This window comes from Lissotriton vulgaris, chromosome 4_1, assembly GCF_964263255.1.
Source record: "Lissotriton vulgaris chromosome 4_1, aLisVul1.2, whole genome shotgun sequence".
NCBI lineage: Eukaryota > Metazoa > Chordata > Amphibia > Caudata > Salamandridae > Lissotriton > Lissotriton vulgaris.
Window position 1 is genome coordinate 1132820755 of NC_141691.1, and position 27244 is coordinate 1132847998.

Genomic DNA, 27244 nt, shown 5'->3' on the forward strand with positions numbered 1-27244 from the left:
AGAACTTAGTCGGCTTCTCTGCTGCAGGATATTGTTAGAAGCTCATCTTAATACAGGATCTTTTTGTAAAAGGAGAAGGCGGTAAGTCTCACATATTAACAGAACGGTCGGGGAACATGGTGGCCAGCTAGCACGTTACGCGCAAGCTCATTTCTCTCTGGCATATACACATAAATCAGCCTATTCTGCTACCAAGCCTCTGAAACCTACATCAAACTCGACCTTTGTGGCCTTTTGCCTGGACCCCTAGGTTGTACACAGAGCCTGTGTGGTGGCTTCAGCAGTGGCGTAACAAAACTTGAGGGGGCCCCCCTGCAAAGCACAATGAGGGCCCCCCCCCCACGGCCTGGCCCACCACTTTGCCCCTGGATAGACCTTGCATACACCCCATATAGCGCAGATATACTATACAGCTGGCAGCAATGTGACCCCGAAGAGCACTTTTCAATAGCATGGAACGCACACAAACTTCCAACACAACACATTAAATAGAACATTTTGCTTACATCTAACTAAGCACAGACATGGCATTTGGGCTGTGGGCCATATTTTCCATAGAATGCATTATATTAACATAAATAACGTACCATAACATATAATTGCTGCTGTTAGAACCGGCTGTCTCTAGTTGGCAGAGGTATACACTTCTGACAAATAGGGACACACCTTTTCTAGTCAGGGCAAGGGGATCACACCCTTCGATAACCCCTGCTCACCCACTTGGTAGCTTGGCAGAGCAGACAGGCTTATCTCAGAGGCTGTGTGTTAAGCATTTATGACCACATACAGTAACAAAGTGAATACACTACAAATGGACACGACACAGTAGTATTATAAAAATAAGTATTTTTATATAAGGCTTAGCACAAGACCAAATAACGACAAAAATGTACACAATCTTAATAAATACTCTGGGAGGGGAAAAATGATAGTTTAAAGGTAGTTTCTTCTTTAGCACAAAGTCTTTCGTATCAAAGCAAATCTTCTTCTTGGAAACACAGTTCTTAGCAACAAGGTAACCCACACGGGGGCTACACGACGTCGAGGCAAAGTTAATCCAAAGGTTCGGCGTCGACCGCGAGGAGCGCTATGTCGAGCCCGGAGTCACACGGACCCCCAACAACACAGTACCTTGGAAAATGAAGCACACGATGATCAGCGGCGTCGAGCAATCCGGCGTCGCGTCTTCGGTGTCGATCAGGCCTCAGCAGGCGTCGTCGTCGGTGATGCGGTTGCAAAGAGTGAGCAGCGCTCACGGCGTTGAGAGGGCACGAGGGCGATGCGATCAGCAGCGGTGCAGACACGAGATCCCTTGGAGCTGGAGCCGAACTCACTACTCACTGGCGTTGCTGCTGGCGTCGATCGGGCCCGGCGGCCGGCGTCGAGGAAGCGGGACACTTGAGCCGTCACTCACGGTGTCGAGCTGGATTCGGCAACGTCCGTCGGCGTCGAGATTGCTAGCTCTTTCAGAGGGGCTGGATTCACAGGTTCCAGCAAATAGCACTTTAAGCAGATGAAGTCCTTTAGCCCTGTGACTTCAGCAGGAGACTGGCACTCTTCCAGTCCTTGGGGATTTTCTTAGCAAGCGTGAGAGTACACACACAGTTCCTCTCTCCTGGTTCCTTGGCAAAAATAAAGAAGCACTGCAGGATTCCCCCCAGCAAACAGCACACTGGCAGAAGGGGTAGGCAAGTCCTTAGATCAGCAGGCCTCTTGTCCTTGGTTACAGGGTTCCTTGTCAGAAGTGATCTAAATTCTGGGTTCAGGGGTCCTTCTCTTATACCCCTTTTCGGCTTTGATCCCTTTGTCCATGCCGGGGGATTTCCCAACATCCTGGGTCTGTTGTGGGTGGAGCCAGGCAGAAGCACCTGGCCTATTCACTGAGCAGGGCTGGGTCCTCAGACGCCCAGCAGGAGGTGGAGCCAGCATTGTCACGGCCAGGAGCAGAGCTATCGGCCTCCTGGCAGGAGGTGGGGCTAGGATCGTCCATGGCAGGCACAGAGCCATCAGCCGCTTGGCAGGAGGTGGAGCCAGCATTGTATCAGGCAGGGCAGGCTATCAGCAACTACTCCCCCCCTACTCTCAACGCAATGTCCCACTCATCCCACACTGACTCATCCAGACCTGTGGAGCCACCCAGCTCCTGTCACACACACGCAAGACCAGCAGAAACCAGATTTGGTTAGACAAGAAAATAGGCACTTTCTAAAAGTGCTATTTTCAAACCCAGAGTCCAAAAACCATCCACACCAACGGATGCGTAATTAAACCCAGAGTTCAGGGATACCAAACTCGACATTGCACCATGCTCCCCGAGCCAGCTAGGATCATAGCATTAATAATCCCGGCGGCCCATTCTAACTAATGGAGAGCAGGCTACCTCGCAATAGTGAAGAACGAAGATGGCTGTAATTCACTATTAGGACATGCCTACTTGGTCAGGCGTGTCCTACCTTATACTTACAATGCACCCTGCCCGTGGGCCTACCGTAGGGGTGACTAACATGAAGTCAAGGGAAGGTTTGAGGGGCTGGCAAGTAGGTATACTTGCGCAGCCTGCGTGACAGTACCAGACTGTACGTGGGTCTCGCAATGACCGACCCGTAGACATTCTTTTACGAGGCCGCTCCTGTGGGTGGCACAACACGTGCTGCAAGCCCACGAGCGGCATTTGTATTTACAAGCCCCGGCACTCCTGGTGCACTAGACGAGGGACTGACAGTAAACCAAATAAGCCAAACATGGATACAATAGATACATCAATTTAACATCGGGAGCACTTGCGCTGTGGCACTGATCAGCCAGTGCTTTATGCCCACAAGAGAAGGGCACACTTTCTGTTCCGCACAGAATTCCTCCCTGGAGGGACCACCATCCTGCTGCCAATGGGTCAGCTCGGGCAGGTCTCCCAGTTCGGCAATTTGTTCCCCTGTGGGCTCCAGGGCATCCCCCTCAGGGTCTACCTCCTCCTGGCCCACGGAAACTACGGGGGACGGTTTCCCGCGCCCCCTGCCTCTTCTCTTCACAGCTGGGTCCTGGGCCGTACTTTCAGGCTCCGGGACCCCATCAACACCCTTACTCGCTGTCATCGATCGAGTGGTTGCACACACCCACTCTGGCACGCCCAACATTCTCAAATGTGTCTCCCTCTCCACCTTAGCCCAAGTGGAGTCTTCCAAATCATTGCCCAGGAGACAATCGACAGGCATGGCGGGCCTCACAGCAACTTGAAGAGTACCTGAAACTCCCCCCCATTCAAAGGAAACCTGAGCTACCTCACACTCTTTCTGGGAGTTGTCAGCAGCTATCACAGGGTAGAATGCGTGGGGAACCACCTGCTCTCTGGACACCAAGTGACACTTGACAGCTGTCACATTCGCTCCGGTGTCTCTGAGAGCTTCCACTCTATGGCCATTAATGGTCACCCACAGCCTATATTTACTAATGTTACTAGGCAGAGGGGGTGGAGGGACCATTTCCATGTCTCCGAGCGAGACCAGGGACATTTCTGCGAGACCCCTCCCACCATGGACAACCATCTCCTCCCCTCCCAGGGCTACACTCGCCAACTGACGGGGGGGCACGCGGCGGTGCATTCGAATCCTTTTTGGGACACTGGGGGTCATAAAACCGGTGTCCCACCTGCCCACAACCGTAGCAGGTTAGGGGGCCCCTATGAACAGGTTTACCCGTCGGGCCCCTGGCTTCTTCTCAGGGGGAGGCGGGGAACCTTTCCCTTGGTTCCCTTGGGGATTACTTTGGGGCCCTTTCTGAGACTCCTTCTGTTTACCCTTGTCCCCCCCACTCTTCTGCTGGGGACCCTGCCCACCTTTGGCTGAGTCTCCCACTGGACCCTTGTGGACCCTGGTACTGACCCAGCGGTCCGCCTCCTCCGCAAGTTTTCTAGGGTTAGATATCTTGCTATCAATCAGGTGCTGGTGCAGCTCTGGAAAACAGTTATTAGACAAGTGCTCCCAAGCAAACAAATCATAAAGAGCTTCATAATTTTCCACTTTGCTGCCCTTTACCCAACCATCCATGGCTCTGCAAAAATAAGACACATATTCAACCCACGTCGTACCAGGCAACTTCTTACATTCTCTAAAAGCTTGTCTGTACTTCTCGGTCTAAAAGCTTGTCTGTACTTCTCGGGGGTTAGGCCATACCGCAACATTAAAGCATCTTTCATATGAGTATACGACATCCTATACTCAACAGGCCTGTCTAACAGGGTATCTCTTCCCTCATTCACAAAGCGACCCCACAACCCCGCTCCCCAATTCTTCTCAGGGACCTGGTGGGCCAACAATGCTAACTCATATGCTTTAAACCACTGACCAATATCTTCGTTCCTGTGATAATCTTTTATCACATCTTTGGGAAAGTAAAACTTACTTTCTGTAGGCCCTGATGGGATGCTGCCACCAGAGGGATTCAATTCTAACTTCTTAGCTTGGATGTCCAACTCCCTCAACTTGGTATCACGCTCCAAAGCTAACTTCTCTCTTTCAAAATCTAACCTTTTGGTCTCCAAATCAGCCTCTCTTCTACCTCTTGCATTTTCTAACTCCAACTGCCCATTTATCTTTAGCCTTGCCATTTCCATGTTGTATGCACGCTCCTTCGCCCTTTCTTCTCGTTCTTCAGGGGAAAGACCTTTGGAGGAAACACTGCTTCTGGTAGAGGACTCGGGCCCATTCGCTGGCACCTCCTCATCCCCTTCCACTGGCGGTACCACCACCGGATCAGTGGGATCTCTGGCCTCCAACCAGGCCTGCAATGCTTTGAGATATTCCTCTTTTCGTGAGATGCCTTTGGTAGGCACCTTCAACTGCTTGCAAAAGGACTTCAGCTCCTTCAAGCCGTAGTCGTTTATCTTCGCTCTGTCGAATTCCTCCACAACAACAACAGGGGTAGTGACTCCGGTGTCACTCGTGGTCAAAACTGGCAGTGTTTAAAAAATCAAGCTTCAGAAAAGCGGAGAACCAAAAATGGAATCCTTCCAAAGTAGATTGTGACTGCGCTATGGTCTGCTTTCACTATGTAGCGCACACTAATCACTGCACATGGGTCATAAATGCAAGGTCCAAATCCTCACCGCTGCATCCAATGTTAGAAACGGCTGTCTCTAGTTGGCAGAGGTATACACTTCTGACAAATAGGGACACACCTTTTCTAGTCAGGGCAAGGGGATCACACCCTTCGATAACCCCTGCTCACCCCCTTGGTAGCTTGGCAGAGCAGACAGGCTTATCTCAGAGGCTGTGTGTTAAGCATTTATGACCACATACAGTAACAAAGTGAATACACTACAAATGGACACGACACAGTAGTATTATAAAAATAAGTATTTTTATATAAGGCTTAGCACAAGACCAAATAACGACAAAAATGTACACAATCTTAATAAATACTCTGGGAAGGGAAAAATGATAGTTCGAAGGTAGTTTCTTCTTTAGCACAAAGTCTTTCGTATCAAAGCAAATCTTCTTCTTGGAAACACAGTTCTTAGCAACAAGGTAACCCACACGGGGGCTACACGACGTCGAGGCAAAGTTAATCCAAAGGTTCGGCGTCGACCGCGAGGAGCGCTACGTCGAGCCCGGAGTCACACGGACCCCCAACAACACAGTACCTTGGAAAATGAAGCACACGATGATCAGCGGCGTTGAGCAATCCGGCGTCGCGTCTTCGGTGTCGATCAGGCCTCAGCAGGCGTCGTCGTCGGTGATGCAGTTGCAAAGAGTGAGCAGCGCTCACGGCGTCGAGAGGGCACGAGGGCGATGCGATCAGCAGCGGTGCAGACACGAGGTCCCTTGGAGCTGGAGCCGAACTCACTACTCACTGGCGTTGCTGCTGGCGTCGATCGGGCCTGGCGGCCGGCGTCGAGGGAGCGGGACACTTGAGCCGTCACTCACGGTGTCGAGCTGGATTCGGCGACGTCCGTCGGCGTCGAGATTGCTAGCTCTTTCAGAGGGGCTGGATTCACAGGTTCCAGCAAATAGCACTTTAAGCAGATGAAGTCCTTTAGCCCTGTGACTTCAGCAGGAGACTGGCACTCTTCCAGTCCTTGGGGATTTTCTTAGCAAGCGTGAGAGTACACACACAGTTCCTCTCTCCTGGTTCCTTGGCAAAAATAAAGAAGCACTGCAGGATTCCCCCCAGCAAACAGCACACTGGCAGAAGGGGTAGGCAAGTCCTTAGATCAGCAGGCCTCTTGTCCTTGGTTACAGGGTTCCTTGTCAGAAGTGATCTAAATTCTGGGTTCAGGGGTCCTTCTCTTATACCCCTTTTCGGCTTTGATCCCTTTGTCCATGCCGGGGGATTTCCCAACATCCTGGGTCTGTTGTGGGTGGAGCCAGGCAGAAGCACCTGGCCTATTCACTGAGCAGGGCTGGGTCCTCAGACGCCCAGCAGGAGGTGGAACCAGCATTGTCACGGCCAGGAGCAGAGCTATCGGCCTCCTGGCAGGAGGTGGGGCTAGGATCGTCCATGGCAGGCACAGAGCCATCAGCCGCTTGGCAGGAGGTGGAGCCAGCATTGTATCAGGCAGGGCAGGCTATCCGCAACTACTCTCCCCCTACTCTCAACGCAAAGGTCCCACTCATCCCACACTGACTCATCCAGACCTGTGGAGCCACCCAGCTCCTGTCACACACAAGCAAGACCAGCAGAAACCAGATATGGTTAGACAAGAAAATAGACACTTTCTAAAAGTGCTATTTTCAAACCCAGAGTCCAAAAACCATCCACACCAACGGATGCGTAATTAAACCCCGAGTTCAGGGATACCAAACTCGACATTGCACCATGCTCCCCGAGCCAGCTAGGATCATAGCATTAATAATCCCGGCGGCCCATTCTAACTAATGGAGAGCAGGCTACCTCGCAATAGTGAAGAACGAAGATGGCTGTAATTCACTATTAGGACATGCCAACTTGGTCAGGCGTGTCCTACCTTATACTTACAATGCACCCTGCCCGTGGGCCTACCGTAGGGGTGACTAACATGAAGTCAAGTCAAGGGAAGGTTTGAGGGGCTGGCAAGTAGGTATACTTGCGCAGCCTGCGTGACAGTACCAGACTGTACGTGGGTCTCGCAATGACCGACCCGTAGACATTCTTTTACGAGGCCGCTCCTGTGGGTGGCACAACACGTGCTGCAAGCCCACGAGCGGCATTTGTATTTACAAGCCCCGGCACTCCTGGTGCACTAGACGAGGGACTGACAGTAAACCAAATAAGCCAAACATGGATACAATAGATACATCAATTTAACATCTGGAGCACTTGCGCTGTGGCACTGATCAGCAGTGGCACAGCGCCCAAAGCATATACCAGCAAAAACATCGTAAAACAGTGGAGGCAAACAGAAAAAATGGAGGAGAGACTCAAGCCAATGATGTCAGGTCTAACAGCTGCCCATATATTTGTGTAGCTCTATCTATAACTTGGTCATCAGAATGTGCTACAACAAAGACGATGATGCGCAGCTGGTAAACAGGAGAGAGGGCCAACCCATCTTCACTATTGAGAGGCTCAGAAGCGCATCATTTAATTTATGAGGCAGGCCGCCTGGCCACAGGACTGATATGAGGCAACTGGTGAACCCATGCTGCATCTGCGTGCTACAACTAGTGCGCTGATGGCCCGAACTCTATGCCACTCTACTCTATGCCACTGCACTTTTGGGTAGAGGTGCATCAGTGAGTGAGGTGCCCCAGTACTGGCCTAGAAGTGCCAGCTGCAGATCAGAAATGATTGTGCATATATGCAACTCTGAGTGGATCCTTGAACTGAAATTGCAGAAAGGGGCTGTCCTACAGGCCAGACACATCTGGGAGAGTGGCCACCTAGACGCTGAGCACAGGGCTCGTCCCCAGAGTGCAAGTGTCATGGCCCAGCACATGCACAACGTTTTCACTTTGGTCCTCACAATGCTGGATTGTGTGCTTGAGTTGACAATATATCAATGGGCTTCAAGCACAGGTCCTCATACAGGTAAAAATCTGTTGTTAGTGTTTAGAAGAGCTGTTTTTCCCATATGTTTCAGTCCACAAATATTTACTTTGGTCCTTTGTATGACATTTAAGACTTTCCTAGTGGACTAGAAGTCTGGAACAGAAAATACGCAATTGATAGAAGCCATAGCATGAAACAGAGGAGTTGAAGGCAAAGGAACTGAAAGTGGTGAAGGGAACCCCTGGGTCCAGAGGGAATGAAGTGTGGAATCACTTGGATGATGCAAAGCCATGGGATCCCAGGCTTGTCAAAAGATAATGTGGGACCCAGGTGAAAAAAAAAACTAGATATAGGGCCCTCTTTCCTTCATTTATGCCAGGTGGCACAGGAATCAAATTCAAAGTATTGAAAAACCTGTGCTATACAAATACACAGTATGTTATGTTATTTATGTTATGTGCAATTGCCACAATACCCGGGCACAATAATTAGTGCCTTGAAGGGTCACTTCTCATGGTGCACTGAGGATGAAAACGTACTCGTATCAGTGCTACGCTTGCTTTTCTCAGGAGTGTCCAGTTTGTGTCCACAAGGGCTAGACCGATGCCAGATTTTCGAGCACAACTTTTTCTTTGCAATGACCATACAGGCAGTCCCCTCTGGGGAGAAGGCGGCCCCGGAACCCATTGAAAGAAGTTAAAGCTAACATGGGTGCCAAAAAAGGGGTAGGTGCAATTTGCACACTTCACCAAGCCTAGATAATTTGAGACTTCTTATTTCCAGGCTAATCACTTACAATTCAAACTATTCCTGTTTAAATGGAATACTCAGTAATGTTTTTAATGTGTATATATTTTGAAAATCTGACAAAGCCCTCCCCACACCCAGCATGGATCATTGTTTGGTATGCATGTCCTATGCTGTCTTGCATGTTATGCGATGCTTCATTTAATCGGAAGGATATCACACTTTCTGCCTGTGGCCTTACACTCCCTGCGCCCAGACACCCTATGCTATCACAATTTCTCTCTGCTTCTAGAGTGCCAGCTAATAAAGAGCACATGAAAGAAGTCAAGGGTCTGTGCGGGGAGGGTGTGATATCCCACTTGATGGTAGAGGAATGGCACCCAGAGAAAGTGGAAGATTTACTGACAGGCTGTGCATTTGGAAAGGCCGCATCAGATGCTGTGTTCCCCTTGTGAATGGACATCCCAGCACTACAGGCATTTCAAACGCACCAGACTGTCAGGAAATGCCACACTTTCACATGGGACAGGCAGAGAGACTGTTGAAAAGCCTAAAAAAACAAGGCGGCCAGAAGCAACAGAAGAGGCCTGTTAAGCACACACCCTGCTAACAAGTGATTTCCTGAGCCCCTCTAGAGATTTTAAAGTGAGGGATATCCTGCCAATGGCGAAGGCAGTTGCCTGTGCTTAGTCACCTGGAGCGCCCACATGGCCCACCTTTGGAGCCTGACCCGTGCCTCCCCTGGCAGCAGGCACCTGACTCTTATCTGTTTTTATACAAATACACACACACATTCCATTTAAAAAATGGAGGTTGAAAATTATACCATGTGAGACAACTTTTCAAACTTGAGAATGTGTAGGTGACAGACTGACTCCCCTGAGGCCTGGCCTGCAGTTTCAGTGGCAGGCGCCAGAAGACCGGGAAAGGTTAGCATTGGCAATAATTAAATTAAGGCCGCACCAGTCCGTCCTGGGGAGTAAGCAGTTAGATCTGTATTTTAGAAAATAGAAGACACCGCAGGAAAACAAGTCAATCCCCTAAATATATAAATTTGCTGCTTTCCGAGAAGAAAGTGCTTTCTGATTTAAAGAATAAAATAAAGCAACGTTTGTGAATACTGCCGAAAGTACTGAGTTCTATCTCTGCAGCTTTATCAAACTGCGCCATTAACGAAACATCTGGTTTTAATGCTGATATAAGCCATGCGATTTTGGCTGCTCTTGCGTCTTACATTTTTCCATCCTTTTATCAGTGCCTGTTTCAACCGTTTGATGAAGTTAAATTGACTGCACTTAATGTTACTCACCCAGTAAAAATAAAGTAATTTTGGGGGACTATCTGGGTTTGCGATTCCCTTTTTGAATTTTGCTAAAATATGAAATGATTCTAAGGTGTTTAACAATCTCCTTCCACGTGCATTGTTGTTCAAACAAGCAGCTATTTATTGTATGATTTGCATGAACCAAAATGAAGTTGACCCCTGAAATGAGTTTTGGGCCTCCAGTTTCCGCACCCGGGAGAGCATTTGGCATTGATACTGGCCCACCGGCGTTTCTGGTGTGACATGTCACAGCTGGCAAATTTTGCTCACGAAAATTAAAGGAGAGAAGTGAGCTTTGAGATCGTGTTCACACCTCATCATGTCCCACAAAAGTGAATTTGTCAAGGTTACCATTTGGAGAAATGCTTGGGCGAGCTTTTGGCTAAAGAACTGGCACCTTCTCGTGAAGCAGCTGCAACATGCTGGCTGATTGCATATAATTAAACTGCATTTATCGGTCTTCTGCCTGCCCTCCGTGTATCTATCTATCTGTTGCTATCTATCTACCTATGTGTGCATCCGTGCCAATCTGTTGTTTGACCATCTATTTTTGTGTCCATCTGTATCTCCTCTGCCTGTATGCCTATTTGTCTATCTTGTTATATCTTCCCATCTATCTTTCCATATGCATTTCGTTATCAACCTGTCTTTGTATATTGTTTTACTGTTATTCAATGTCCTTATGCAGTAGTAGAGACCAAACCCGTCTGATCCTGAAATCTCGCCACAAAGTGGCAGCCAGCAGTGGTACTGTGAGTTATTCAAATATTCACACTTCCGTTCTTTCCCGGTGCCTATTTTTGCCCCTCTTTGCCTTTCCAAAAAATATATGGAATGTTCATGCACGTTTTAAGATGTACGTGAATATGTGTATACCAGCGCCTAACTTAAAAAAAAAACAACTAATTGCTGCACCCATAAATTAATTTTGGAACCAGAGCGCCAATTCATTAGTAAACCTGCAGTCTGCTGCCAGCGACACCTGTCCCTGTGCTGTTGGTTAGCGCGGCTGGAAGCAAGGACTCTTATCACTTCCTATAAGGCAGCTTTGTGAAACGTAGAACAGCTGGGGACTGAGGCGCCTTCCAACGCTTCGTTTAATTGATACCGGGCTTGGTGCGCTCAGGGGGAGACCGGGACAAGGCCTCAAAGCTCTCTTGTTAAAATAAATAATGATTCAATTCCTTTTGATATTATAAAGGGACTTTTTGCATGTCCTCGGTACTTTAAATTATTTGTCCTCTTTCGCCCTGCGCATTTTCTGCCTGCACGGTTGTTTACTTTACCTTCCTGACGCGCCTGTCCCTCTCAGCCGCCTCGTTGCTCTCAGCCTCCTCACCTCATGCCGTCATGCGCACTTTAAATTGCGCCAAGTGGCGCATATGCGCATGCGCATGAGAATCAATAACCAGCCCAACCATAGTGTGCTCAAAGATGAAGACCGGGCAGATGCGTCTGCGCTTGCAACTATGGCGAGCATTAAGTAACTTAAGTTACGTAACTCCCAGCATCCGAGAAGGATCGGATCATGTATGGAGTGCTTAGTGATTGCTGACTGTACATCCACGGAGAGGGCCCCTGGAGGAGCATGGGGGGCCCTTGGAGCGCGGGGGCCACCCCGCATCGCAGGGGCTGCGGGGGCCTGTGTTACACCCCTGCTGTTGCTTTGTGAAACTGCTCGAGGTCCCCTCGCGACTCCTGTGCCTCCTGCCTGTGGGTCCCCTTGAGGGTCAACTTTGCTTTTCTGGGGCTACTCTGGTTGCTCCAGGCCTTCCCTGTCTCCCCTATGTTTGGTGAGTCTTCTGTACCTTGCTGGTCCGAAGTGTATCCTTCTTTGACCTTCTGCTTGGGTTGCCACTGCCAAGGCTTGTTGGTGCTCCAGCCGGACGCCGACCCCTCAACACTCGAAATCCTTTGTGGGACAGCTCACATCTGGCTCATGGTCGACGTCTCCTGGTCCCTGTGGCTGCAGAGTCAAGAACCCCATCAACGCACCAGAAGCGCCGGACATCTGTGGATATTTGTCTACCGAGCCCCTGGTCACTCCTGAGTGACCCAGACTCTGTCCCCTCTACTTTCATGTACTTTTCAACAAAAATTCCACCTGTGGATTTCATCTGACCCTTTTCCTCCTTCTAGCAGTGGCTCTTCTTTGAAGGGGAAGCGCCCCTTACATCGGATACATCGCATCGTGCTGACATTTCAATGAGGCGATTACATCGTGCCCGTCATCACATCGCATGCCATCAGGACGCATGCAAGTGCATCGCATTGACTATTACATCGGTAACGATGACATCGAATTTACTTGGAAGCAGCGCATATGCTGACACTTTGCGAGCACAATTAGAAAAGAGCAATGTTTATTTAAGTCGTTCACATGCTCAACACGTTCAATAAAGCGAGCACAATTATTAAAGAAGAAGGTGTATTTATGGCATTTCAATATGCGAGCACATACTTAAATATGTTTGCACAGTTATAAAACAAAAATGTTTATAAAAGAACAATGTTTATTTAAGTCGCTCACATGCTCAACACGTTCAATAACGCGAGCACAATTATTAAAGAACAGCGCATATTTCGAAGTATGCGCATATTTCGAAGTATGTTTATTTAAGTAAGCGAAACATCAGCGTCAATCACTGCAACTGGTCTGACGGAAACATACACAGACTTTGGTGCTGACAGGCGAGGTTCAAGCCTCCTACCATCCACTGATAGCAATAGCAGATATATTTTGGAATTAACAAAAATATACTTAAATATGTTCACATTAACATATGATATTTCTTAAACACCTGCTAGTGTTTACTTTAAGCAACGCATATGGGAAGCGAGCACAATTATTAAAGAACAATGTTTATTTCAGTCAGTGTATATTTCTGTATTACATGTTTGTGATGCATGACACAGGCGAGACAGGTAAGCCAAAGCCAGCCCTAAAATACGGTCTGGTTCTGACATGCCAAATGTTGCTCTGAATCATGTTTTTTAAATGATGTACAATATGCGAGCACAATTGCTGATGACATCGAATTTACTTACAATGGGAAGCAGCGCAGCGCATATGCTAGCACAAACAAGCAAAGCAGCGCATATTTCGAACTATGTTTATTTAAGAAAGCGAAACATCAGCGTCAATCACTGCAACGACATGTGGTCTGACGGAAACATACACAGACTTTGGTGCTGACAGGCGAGGTTCAAGCCTCCTACCATCCACTGATAGCAAGAGCATATATATTTTTTCAGTCAAGTTTACAACTCCTCACAAGTAGGCACATGTGGCTCCTCTATTTGCTTGACCCATTATTTTTCTATATATTCTTTGCCAGCAAGATCCACAGCTTCCATCACCAGAGCGTACATCACATTTCCAACAGCTGCCTGTCCTTTATCGAGGAAGCAAGGGATGCTGTTTTCACATTTCTGAAAGAGACCAGCCGTGGTCAAGGATGCTGCAGTTATGCGAGTACACCGCCTTGAGCCGGACTACTGTTCAGCTTTCGTTTAGTATCCTGCTAACAGCTGCCTAAACTGTGTTTACCTAAGGTTGGAGTTCAAACTTAATAATGGAAAGGAAGATCTAGATAAAAGAAAAAAATGAATGAGATGTGTGAATATAAGTAGCATGACCTGCACTTCTTCTAGGCGCTTCTCTCCTGAAGAGGGGTGCCCTGATTGTTAGAATGAACATGCTTTCAGTTCACTTCTGGGTGCTAGGTGGTTTGCCTGAGTGGAGCGCCGCCGTGTTGAAAGGCGGAGTTCGTGAGCATTAAATTGGCATCCACCTTTAGACTTAAATATTCAGGGGGACTTGGAGTAAGTAGTTTTAGACTGGCAGCACTGAAAGATGTAATGCTGTATTGTGTTTTGATATCGATTCATCTGTTGGTGAACTGGATGGGTAGGTGGCTGGCCAGAAATTAACAAGGAGGTAGTTTCCGCAGGGTGGGGGTAACAAAGCCAGGGACAGGAAATTTGGCATTGCAATAGATGCAGCACAGATAAAATGAGTTTCCGTAGCAGGGACAGACATTTTTAATATTATCGCATTGTACTGCTGGGGAAGTGACATCAGTGTTGGAAATAATCAACTTTTCTTGAGGGGCGGCTGAGCCGGGAGAGAAAGGCTTCTCGAGTACAACTACAAAAAATCTAGCGTTGTCATGTCGCGCGATGTTATGTCGCGCGATGTTATGTCGCCGATGTGACACGCGATCCTGTTTCAAGGCCGCATTTGCGGCGCAACGTCGTGCGATGAGAAAATGGCCAATGTAAGTGCCATTGCGATGTTTTGTCCGCGATGCGAACGCACACGAGGACGTTGCACGCGATGGATCGTCATACAGCCCTTTGAAGTCCTCCATTGAGTTTGACAGTGGTTTCTGACACCACTTTAGCCCAAAGCACTCGGATTCCCTAAGATAGGTACCTCTGGTATTATGGTAGCAGGTGGGTTGGCTCTCCAACCACCTAAGTTCCACTGGGTTTCTTTGAAGTCCACTTGGAAGGTTCCTTAAACTTTGAAAAATTAAACCGCGACTCTCCCATAGAATTGTAGGGCCCACGCGGTCATGTTCCCACACTGCACCCGTCCTCCATGGGGTCCCTGCTTACTATCTTTGGGTGGTTCCTTGGGGTTCCAGCGATTCCACATCCCCTAGACACTGTCTTGACTCAAATTGTGGTTCTTATACCACTATTTTAGAAAATGGTTTGGTCTCCCCCTGGAGCCCTCTGTGTATTTGTGCTACTTGCAATTGTTTTTGTGCTACAGTATTGTGTGCTTTGTGAGTATCTTCCTGCAGAAGATACTGAGTCGTGCTTAAAGAATGTTATATCAATAAATACATATTTTTATAACTACTGTGTGGTTCTCATTTCATTTAACCAGTACCATAAGGTTGCATTCTGGTAAAACAAGCTGCAAGACTACACCTGAAGGCTGCTCTCCACAGGTACCACTTGGATAACTTTCTAAGGCTATCTTTGACCTCTTAAATCATCATAAGGGTTGTTTGGACTGGTACTGGGTACCCACTTTAATTAGTGGACAGCATATACCAGGCCAACTTCTCACGTACATACTTAGGGAACATTTGTAATAATACTATGAATTGGGATCCTCTTGTTATTGCAAGGGTGCAACATACAAACCGGGTTGTGGAGGGGTTATTCTGCTTTTATGACACAAGCCGGTGACAGAGCTAATTACCCTTTACAAAGCCAAACGCTTATCTGTTGCATCCTACGGGGCAGGAAAATAAATGTATACAAAGACTATTGATGACCCCAATCAGCCACCCCTACACTCTACACACTGGGGCTGGAATTCTTAGAAGATCGAATAGGTGTTACCCCTCTGCCCCTATGGGCAAAAATGTGTCTGTCTGAGGAATTAACGTTCTCAAGGGATGTCATTAAGGATTGTATTAACCTAGATAGCGCACTGTCGATTCCCAGGCGCACTGTCGATTCCCAGGCTCCGATATGTGAGATAAAAATTCCATAAGATAGGCCTGGGCATCACTACGACAACCCTGCTAGTATTGATACAAATGCAAAAGTCATCATAAAAGAGGCGTACTATTCTGGGGCAAACATGCACCGCTCACAGCAGGAAGTGACCGGTCTCCCGTGTTGGTTCCCTCCACAACAGCAATTATTCTTAACTTTCACCACCAATGCACAGACGTGATTTCTCTTAACTAGACTTCGTTTAGGCACCTTGCCCTTTATAGTGGCATTCCTGAAACAATCAGGATGGGTAGATAACCTCACGCCTTGCCCGTGTGATAATCTGGCTGCTCAGAGCACTTTGCACTTTGTTGTTCTGCCCCCTTTATAAAGAGCTACATTTTCAGCCCCACCTTTGAGGGAAATTCGGCCTTGTGCCTATATTGAAGGATTTCATTGTTAGCACTCTTTGGCTACCTTTGCTTTTTTTACTGCAGTTTCTAATGACATCAAATTTGCAATGGTCATCAGAAAACGCTATGAGTCACAATAGATGAACAGGACCGTTGTTACTTTTTAAATAACAATTTTAAATATCTAACACATTTTAATATTGGCAATATAGTCTGTTGCGTCAGGTAGTAGGGATTATTTCCCTCTCTCTTTTTTTTTTATTGTTTGAATGTTATGAATTTCTTGTTTTTATTGATTTTATCTATGCTGTTGCACAAATACGTCATGAAAATGTCCAAATGTAATCTGTTTTTCAAACTTTTATGGTCCTTGGAACCGAATAAAGTTATTTTGACTGACTCAGTTTCACCTACTGCAGACATGGTTTCCTGCAACATTCAGCGCGCGCCATGTGTGCTTTTACTTTCCGAGCAGCCCGCTTCTTTGAATTGTACAAGAGTTTGAGCTATTGGCATTGTAAATGACCATGCCTTTTTTATTTACGTGGTAATTTGCAAAACCGATAAATAAAAGACATTGTCATTTACAATGCCAATAGCTTAAACTGTCACAAATGTGACATCTATTGCATTGCAAATGCTTGTTATTACATGTCACCCCTAAGGTAGGCCCAAAACAGCCCATAGTGCAGGCCACATTGTATTGAAAAAGTTGGACATGAACTTTTAAGTTCTGCACTTCCTGGTAGCTTAAAACTCACAAATTCATTTTTCACTATTGTGAGGCCTACCTCTACTGTAGGATAACTTTGGATTGCCTTATTACATTTATTAAGTGATACATTTTATTTGGTAGTAGGTAGAAATGTCATGCTTGGTGCCTAAGGAATTGTAATTTAAGATCCTCCTTAATGGTAAAGTCAGATTTTAAGTTGCAAATCTGAAAATGCCACTTCAGGGCAAGTTGACATATCTTGCCCTATCGATGTGATGCCTGTATCCTGGGTTTTTTGACTAGGTGGAGTTGGCCTTTGTGTATTTCATTTAGACAGCCACACAATAGAGGGAGTGGGTGTTCGCCGGTTGAGCCATCCAACCTGAATGGGGGGAGGACAAAGCTGTGCACAGCTTTTCTTGTACTTCACAGAGTCTGCCTCATCTCACACACAAAACAAATAACACTAGAGAGGCAGGAAATTCCAGACACTAAGAGAATGCGCCAGGTAGAAAACTAGGACACTCAAAGTCACTCTTCAGTTCACATCTGGACCTGCGAAGGATCTGAGAGAACTGCCCTACTATCTGTGGCCTGCTGTATACTTCAGAGGACTGCTCTACTGTCTGAAGCTTTCCTTGTGACCTCAAAGGACTGCGTTGCTTGAGACCTGCTTTTCTTCTTGAACCCAGGTCTACCAAGTGCTAGTTGGCTGGCCTCCTAATCCGAGCCTCATGGACATAAGTCTCCAGCCATCTTAAACCTGCACCTGTACCAAGCCTGAATGAATCTTAACCCTCCTGAACCTGCACCTGTACCCACCTCTCCTGGGCCCTTGAAAGTGGTGCTATAGCCCAAATCCAAAACTTGGGACTGTGGAAAGTGTTCCGAGTACTGAGAGGAAACAAGGACTTCTTGCCTGTCCACCCAAGGTGCATTGCCAGTCGGCCTGACTTTGCTGTAGCTCCTGCCACATTCTTCTCTACTGCAGCAAATCCTGTTTAGCAGCTCCTAGTAGAAGCGGTAACCGGCCTTAAGAAGCCCTTTTCGGCTATAGAATTCTGCTTTGTCCTGCTGTAGATTTTCGACTTCCATAAAAGAGACAAAGTCCGAACATAGAAATCTTCAGCTCAACTTTGTCCAGCCGCCCCTCGACAACTACACCTCCTCCACAGTCACTGCCAGCTGCCTTGCCTCAGTAAGCTTTACCTTTTCAGACATTTTTTATCAAAATATTCTTCTAAATCTGAAGTTAAGCTGCTAATCCACTTCATGTATCTGAACCACTTTCCATCGTGGTGAGCCATAACTTTCGAATTTGCCCCAGTGTCGTACAACTAGAGGTCTGTGGTTTGCACTTTGATGTCTTAGTCACTATTTTTCACTTTAAGCTTTAGAAAGTCATGACTCCAGTTCTACTGGTGGGATTTTTCTCATTTTGGTGTAAAATAATCTATTAAAATGTACTCTCTTTTTTAAAATTGGTGTGGGAATTTTCTTGTGTTGTATTATCACTTCATTACTGTCTGAGTGCTGCATAAATACTGTACACATTGCCTCTAAGTTAAACCTGACTGCTTTTGTGCCCAGCTACCAGGGACTTTCGCTTTATTTTCTTGTGAAAAGACCAAGGGTGCTCTCTGAGTTGACTGACTCGAGAGCTCCGGGTGGCCTACATGTGAAAGCCACTTAGTTAACTGATGAGCCTTCTAAAGCAACCCATGAATGATTTGGGTAACCAGATCTAAGGTCCACTAGATTGAAAGATTCTCAACTGAGAGGAATGTGATACTTGACAATCCTGAGTGACCCCAGAGACCGATCCATCATCCACCATAGGAATTGGATATAGAGATCGTCTGCAAAGGGTGACACGCATCAAATTTCACAACTGTTTGCAAACAGTCAGTGACTGGATGTCTCAAAATTGCCTTAAGTTAAACTCTGGGAAAACTTGTTTGGAAACCAAGTTTCCTTTAGGTCCCCCTCGTGGTGGCCTCAGGAGCTGGGCACCCTCCTGACTCCGGTCAGTAAAGTCTTTAAACTCAGATCATTCGTTGATGACCTACTAACATTTGGTGCTCAGGCTAATGCTGTCATGTCCGCTTCTTTTTACACCCTCAGGACCCTAAGGAATGTCCTTCCCTACATCCCTTCAGACCTACAGGAAACAGTAGTCACATCCAGGGTCCTTTCGAAAATTGACTTCTGCAATGACCTCTACACAAACATGCATCAGCAACATTTGAACAGATTGCAAACCCTGCAAAATGCAGTGGCACAACTGTTGATAGGGATCCCTAAATTTAAATCTTCTACTGTGGCATTAATAAAGCTGCACTGGCTGCCAGTCAGACAGACTTTCTACCACCTTAGATTACCTTCAAAGGCCTGCATGGACGAGGACACGACTATTTGAAAAAGAAATTCAAATGGTATTTACGTCAAATGATGTTATGATCCTCCATAACCCAAAATACTACGGTTTCAAAATTCAGACACTCCTCTTAAGGTGAAGTTTTGTGATCTGTGCATCCAAAACTTGGAACTCCTTGCCCCTTTATATCAAATCCATGAATAATCTGCTCCCTTTCGGGAAAGCTTTATCACATAGCTTTTTATGTCCCAGTGAGCTTCTTTGTACTAAGTTTCAGTTGAGCTAGCACCAAGACACCGATATGTGTGCCCTAGAAATAAATGTAATATAAGTTGTTCCTGTAAAACTAAACTTGTTCTTACTAATCTCCTTATTTGTGGATTACTGCTTGTCCCTCTCCTACAATGTCTGTAATAGAAATGACATTTTCCAAACGGGTAGCTTCACTTCTCCGGTTGCATTCGTTCTGTCAATGGGTCTGAATTAACTAGGTAACCTGGAAGGAATTCAGTATTTCTATTGGGTCCTTAGCCTAATAAACTATTAAGAAATGGTGGTGTTGTCAGAACCAGTAAATTGGATAAGGTAATGACGCTGAGAAAGATATCGACCTGTGTCATACTATCTTCATGTTCATCCTTTTTCTATGAAAGTTTTTGCTTGGGTCAAAGATAAAATGAAAAAAATACATTTTAGAGGGTGAGTGGTGGAAGTGGCTGATCACTTTTTTTGTTAATTGAAGATTTAACTTGTTTTTTTTTTTAGGATTCCAGTAGAAATTGTAATTGTTTTGTGCACTGCTGTGCTAATCCCTGAAATTAATGATTTGTTGTTCTGTTTACAGTGTGGGCTGTGAAGAAATTAGTAGTCCACTTTGGAGCAGTCAACTTCATACAGAAGCGCTTTGGTCCTTGGTGGGAAATGGTCGCAGATTTCGTGAAGGAACGGCAGGATGCTCTAGCTCCCCGGCCCATCAAAGGACTTGGAAAATTCCTTCTCAAAGCTGACAGCAAGGTATTTCTGTTGTTTATTAAGTATTTTGCCTGCTAATCACACCTTGTTGCTCAACAAATTTTCTTGGGTCCTTCACTGATGTCCTTGTCAGGCATTTTCTCCTAACATAGTTCTTTTTTTTAACTGTTTACTCCATATTTTCAAGCTAATAAGCCTCACATTTCATTAAAAAGGCTACCTGTTTATGACGCATTCGATTCTGTAGACAATTTAAAGGATTCTTGCTTCAAATTTATGGAACCGGACCTTTTTGATGGATAAGGCAGTGATTGCACTGTATCTGCATACGCAGATGATATTATATTGTATCTCCGAGACCTGAGGGGAGACCTGAGCTCTCTTTCCCAGGTCTTTGAGGACTTTAGGGCGATCTCTGGTCTGACCATAAGCGAATCCAAGTCCTATGGCTACACATTTGCGGCCACAGGCCTGACTACTCCCTTACCCTTCGCCCCTCACGCATTCCAGATGGCGGAAACCACCTTTAGATACCTGGGGATGCAAATCTATAGGGAGTCTGACCTGATGATTGACGGAAACCTTGGGAGGGCCATCAGAGCACTGAAGTCACAGATAAAATTCTGGTTGACACTTCCACTTTCCATACCCGGCAGAGTAGCGATATCGAAGATGGTGATGCTTCCCCGTCTTCTCTACCATTTCACCAACTTACCATATCTGATCCCAGCAGCGACATTTAAGGCCCTTGACACTCTCCTTACGGAACTCGTATGAGGGCATGGCCGCAGACGTATAAGTTTGTCTAAGTTACAACTCCCCTCTGACGCCGGTGGTATGGGCCTGCCGGACTTTAGAGCTTACAACTATGCGTGTCAGCTTCAATGGCTGGCTTTCTGGGTGGAAAGCAATCTCCAGGAGATCGGTATGTCGGAGGAGGATCACGGTAGGGGGAGATTACACACACTACTCCTGCCCAATTCTGACATGCCGAGAGATGCCCCACCACTTCTTAGACTAGCGGTCCTTTACTGGAGGAAGGCTCTGAAATACACTTCGCCTAAGTCATCCTATGCCCCCACTATCCCACTCTTGGGCATTCCGTTGGGCACAGGAGCTCTCACGACGACCGCACTAACCACATGGCATGATGCAGGAGTATCGCATGTGGGCGACCTGTTTGCGGACGGCCACTTGTTGTCCTTTGAAGACTTCAGAACCACACAAGGCATACCTGGGGGCTCATTCCTTCTGTACGCCGGTCTTCACAATTATACCACACATAAATGGTCACCTGAGGGCCAGGAACCTGACACAAACCCCCTCACTAAGATGCATTATCTAATGGGATCGGGTGCACATCTGACGAGATGGCTTACTGCTGGCATCAGAGAAGGGAGAACATTCCCTCTCTCGCTTCTCAGGGAGAAATGGGAGGAGGATGTTGGTAGGCCCCTGAGAGACAAAGAATGGGACCGAATACTGCAATTTCCCAGAAAGGTAGCCAGGAACCCCAAGTTCAAATTCATTCAATTAATGCTGCTACATAGAGCCTACCTGACCCCGCACCGCATACATACGATGTTTCCCGATGCGAAAAGCAATTGCCCCCGCTGCGACACTGAAGACGCATCACTGATACACATGATGTGGCAATGCCCCAAGTTAGGATACTACTGGACCACGGTCCATGCATCGCTTGAGAGCGCAGGGGCCCTGTCCCGATCTCCTACACTAGAAGGCGCGTTGTTGGGGCTGGGGCCCTCTCAGTGCAACAGGACAGTGGCGTCGCGCTTTGCAGATCTGGCCCTATTATTAGCGAAGCGAGCTATTACGATGAGGTGGAAGTCACCTAAACCACCCAACCCTGAATTATGGAAGGCAGAGGTAGTGCGCTGGGGTAGGGCAGAGGGAGAAGCACTGCAGCGCGAAGAATACAGAGGCCTACGGAAAAGGCCGATCTCACTGGACTGGTTTGTCACGTTGGGGGAGTTTGAAACGGGAGATGATGGGGAAGAAGGGGATAACAGTGACGCACCGAATGTGGAATGAAAAGGTCCGGAGCCAGAATTTCATACACTGTCACCGGCTGTGATGCATGATTATGGGTTGGGGAACACCCAATCACTGGCTTGCTGCCTCGCACCGTCTAAGTGTACTGATAGAAGAGGCTACATGTTATAATACTAAGGTCGACCCAGATAAATGTTCGTTCTATTCGCTTAATTAGATAACTGCAAAGAGAGTGTCGGGTGGGTTGTTCGAGGGTGGTGGGAGGGTTTGTAACGACAAGGGTTTGTTTAATTGCGACAGTTCCGATCGCCACAAAATGTAAAATCAAAATGGCAAGGCAAAATATTTGTTTTAAGCAGGCACATGCATGGTTTACTTTGATGTACTGGACTTGGAAATGTATGTAACTGCTTCACATACTATGCTAATAAACAGATTTTCAAAAAAAAGGCAGTGATTGCACACATAGTTTGTCGGAAAGTTTACTTTATTTGAATAACAAAGCACCTAAACCTCCTTGAATATATCATTAATGCCAAAATACTAATGTAAAGAAAAAATTACCCTGGCACGGGGTAATAGAGGTTAATACTGTCAGTAAAAAACAATGGACATCATTCATGACCGTATACAACTGCTTGAGTGATCAATTAACATACTTCATGAATATTTCCCTTCTTGCTTATACTACCAGTACAGAAGAACAATTATTCTCATTAGTGACCTGTAGCAAGGACTGAAAGTAACCCCTATATGCTGGATGTATCTGCTTCTTTCCCAAAGCTGTGTAAGAACTATATTGTTCCTGTTGTCCATGCGCACTCTTGTTAGGAAAAGTACCTCAGTCACAGGGGTTCCCACAACCATTAAGCATGTAAATATTAACATTAAGATGGAGGATAAGACCCATGCCATTCCTCGCTCCTTCTGGACAATCTCTCTACCTGCAGGACAGGCATAATCCCCCCCCCCCGCTCTCTCAGCAGGCAGGTGCTCCTGTGGCTCACTGGTTAGAGGAGGCAGACCCTGAAGCAGAGGTCAGACCCGGGACCAGGGTTCAATTCCCGACGCGGCAGGGTCTTGAGCCCAAATGTCCACGGACTCGACAATTCTCGCTTCGGTGCCTACTCGAATCACGGGTTCACACTCTGCAACTCTGGGCATTAGCTTGCCTAATCTCCACTACGGCCCCCCCCCCCGCGGCGGGATGCCTGGCTTTCACTTTGGGGATGCCCAGTACGGGTTATCTCACAGGGAAAAAGCCAGGACTGGTTCCCAAAGCAAGCGCCGAGATGCCTCACGGTGATTTGAGCGCTATAAAAGAAGACATAACATAACATAACATTCTCCTGTAGGAAGTTAAGGTTTCAGGTGATGTTCCCTTACCTCTGGGAGACTTGATATCAGACCCCAGCCTTGGTTGCACAACAGTCTTTTGAGTACTCTGAGGAGAACATGGAAGTGCAACAGTCTGGAATGGTTCGGGTTCCACTTTTCTACACAACAAGGCAGAGTCTCACAGTTCCAAATTGTAGAAACGGTAGTTTCCCAATTCAAATGTCCTCAGGCTGTTCTCCAGGAACAGCTTTTGTATAATAATGTTTCTCACAGCAGTTAGCACGGGGCTCTCTGCTTCCTCACCTTTCCCAACAGTCTCTGCAGTTCCACCCATCCCCTCGCCATCCATCAAAGGGCAGTTCTCAGGAAGACAATATGCAGGTCCTTGCTAAGCTAAAGGTCTTGTAGAATTTGTAAAGACAACTCTCTCTTCATCCTCCTCGCTTCAGTGTCTGGATCCTTTTCCTCCAGCTACAAGAAAGCAGGCAATACTATCTGGGAACACAGTCTTCATTTTATGTGTGCTAGGCTATGGCAGGAGTATCCAAAACGGATCCCACTTACCTCCATCAGTCGGACTGACTCCTCGTGCAGGTGTTGCACCCACCACATGCACACAACCCTTGAGGCGCACACAGGATGTCAGTGCAAGGTTCTGGGCAAACATATAAAAGCAGAACTCAACCCCAGTGACACAGATAAAACGTTCTGATCATGCTATTAATTGATTAACTATGGTATGCTACCACTGCCCCTCTATGCATACAATAGGTACAGTAGTCCATTGCAAGTAATGAAGACACACTTGGTGCACCAGTCCATGACACCTCCATCACCTCACATAGTTGAGGACAGTTTTATGACTCTCCACAGACTCTTTTGAGTAGTGTTACAAAAATAAAAGTCAGGGCACCAGCTAGACGCACAGTGGTGCACCCAGGGCTGATAAAGACAGCAGAATGCCCTGCCAGGGGCATTCGCTTCCCAACAGCTGACTACCTACATAGAGGTATCCTTCTGACTGCATACTCATCTATTGCTAGTTTGGGCTAGGGGATGGAGTTAATACTACTTTAAGAGCAGAAGTAACATCTACTTCAACATTTGTGTGTTTCAGCAGAAATAAATTCGTATATAGCTCAATTAACTAAAAAAGAACACAAAAATGCTGCAATCAAATTATAAATGCAGTTCCGGAAACATTACCCACCTACCTGTCAGTTGCTTTGCTGAGTCCTTAAGTTGGTGAGAATGTCTCTTGAGTTATCCACTATATAGATGCCTAGCTGTTTAAGAGTTGCAATTTAAGCTACCAATATCTGAAGAATTATGCACCAGAAATGCTTTTGTGACGTCTTCTGTGCTGTTCATGCCCATCCTGCTTTTATCCTCACTGGCTTCATATAGTTTGCTTTTATCTATAGCATGAACATGTTGCCATATAAACACTAGCCACTGCTTTGTCTCCTTCTTTTCTTCAGAAGGAAACTAGAACTTTGAACTCACGGAGTGATCTTTTTCATAGGCATGATTGTCTCAGGATACAGCTCTTTTCACACAGAGATGTGGCTGACTGTTTATTCATATTTTAAATATTTCGTTTTTGCTGACACTAGAAGGGTGCATGCTCTCCTTGACTCCAGTTTATTCAGAAAACTTCCTTCTTTTTGTCTGATTCACAGCCATTGTGAAACAACTGTGTGAATTGTTCAGCTATGGATTAAAACCAATAGAATTTACAAGGAATTTTGTTTTCAGAATGCTAGACTACTTTAATGTGACGTCCAAAGGTCTGGGGAAGAACTTGATAGGAAGACTACAAACTTAAGAATCAAGCAGACATAAAATGCCTGGACCTAAGTTTTAATGTATCAGCCGAGATCTGAAAGTGCTCTATTGGCTTTCGGAATAGCAGTTGATGCAGCGCTACTCCAGAAATGTCTTCTAGAACCTAGTCACCTTTCCCTGAAGTATTAAATCATGCATCTACTCATCAGTGGGGCCCATAACCCTGTGAGTCACTTGTACACGCTTTCTCTCTACCTCATGGATCGGTGTGAATCAAAGGAGAGCTGCTGGATCATAGCGGAGTGTCTAAATTAAACTAAATATTTATAATATGTACATCTGCAGTTTAAATTGTTTTTACCATGGTTTTATCAACGAGACAATTTATTCAGACACACCACCATTATTTGTCAATGGATCTGCTAGTAAAAAATGAGTCTAAGGATGAACAGGACCAGCTTAATTGTTCATTTATCTAATTTTTATTTAAAGAGAATCTTCTAGCATGATCTGTATTTATTCACTTACTTATTCGTTGAATACAAAATAGATTTAAGGAAAAGAAAGAATTTTAACTCATGCATTTACATTTCATTTAATTCAAAGCTCAGAAAATAAGCACATTATTATTGTGATTTTAGGACATGAATACTAGCAAAAGACATAATAGTTCCCGAAGTTCATCTCCCTATTCTCTCTAGCTATTAACCTCATCTAAAGACTCCGTACCCATTCAAGTAAAATTAAAGTTCAGAAAAATTCAAAGTCCTTAAGCCTCAGGAAAAATTCAGCATTCCGGCAGCATGTCAGGATACACAGATGGAAATCGAAGAAGAGAGTTTTTTCTTAAGTCCGGACACACTCTTTTATACCCTTTTTTCCTACCTAATCTATCTACAAAAGTAACTATCAGTGTCTCTTAACAGTTCTGATTTGTTAATTCAAGGTGTGGATGAGCATAACCTCATTAACTTATTATTTAATGTCCGCAAGATCAGCTCAATGAAAATGGTCTTTGTCCTTATTATATGGCGCCGAGATGCTCCTTGGAGCGATTGCTAGCGCGTTATAAATGGACTCTACATCTACATCTACATCCGCTTCGCTCATGTCCTTTAACTGGTACGTTTTAGTTCTTTTCCCACGTTTCTCAGCACGGATGTCCATTTTGTTGGCACTCAGCTGGACTTTCAGGGCACACTGTCCTTGACCCATTCTGCACAGGCACAGGCAGCTCATACTTGTCTGCAGATCATTTCACCATGCGCATGCGTACTACGCTTCAATCTCGGAGTCACAGAAACGTCCATTTTGTTCTAGACCTCACAGACCAGAACGGGAACTATTATAGAAACAAACACAATCAGACGTTAACACCTTAGCTGCGTGTAAACATTCCTCCCCAGTGCTGCGCTGTCCATTGGAACCAGTGCTGAATGGACGTCCAATGGTCGTGCGCAGCACTGGGGAGGTAGCGCTGCTGACGACCATTGGCCGTCAGCAGCACTTAATGGGGGTTAATTGTTGAATTATAACCCTTCTGTTTACCTCCCCCCATCTAAGGTATCCCTTTTAGTTATTACCTAGCAGATAAAGCAACATATATGCGTGATTTACTCACCAGTCTTCATGTTTTTGCCACAAATAAACAAACAGAAAGCACATTCATGCCGCTTTTGGTTAGTTTATAGCTGCTGCATTAAATTTGAACGTAACAATCATCACTTAGTTAGTCGATTATAGTTTGCAACATGGGAAAATTAGTTTTCCCCGTGTACTTGTGTGTGCATTCTATTCTAAGTTGATTAGTTTTCAAAACCACACAATTAATTCATGTTACTGTTATGAGAAAGTGACTTCATGAGGGGTATACAAAATTTTGTTTTTCCAACTCTCTCCATCACAGTCAAGCTGCCCCTCACTAACAAGGCTCAAGAGGCCAAAACTGTATGGAGTTGCTTGTTTTTGCAATTCAAGGTGATACATTTTCTAGATTTTTATAGAATCAAAGGATTCAGTTTGCTAGACCACTCTGGCACTAATGTTCCAACCTGAATCAGAAAAATAAGCTGGACTGCAACCGATAAACAACCTAGTACACAAAGTTTGCATAAGTGTTTCAGGTAACGGTC

General features: G+C 46.0%; 1 protein-coding gene across 2 annotated transcripts in view; it reads left to right on the plus strand.

Moving 5' to 3' along the window:
- Positions 1-27244, plus strand: part of TMEM245 (transmembrane protein 245) — a 982890-nt gene that overhangs the window by 398386 nt on the left and 557260 nt on the right. For both annotated transcript variants that reach the window (XM_086965376.1, XM_086965377.1), the window contains exon 6: positions 19846-20015. In XM_086965376.1, coding sequence (XP_086821502.1) covers positions 19846-20015 — 170 coding nt within the window. The remainder of the gene's footprint in view (positions 1-19845; positions 20016-27244) is intronic.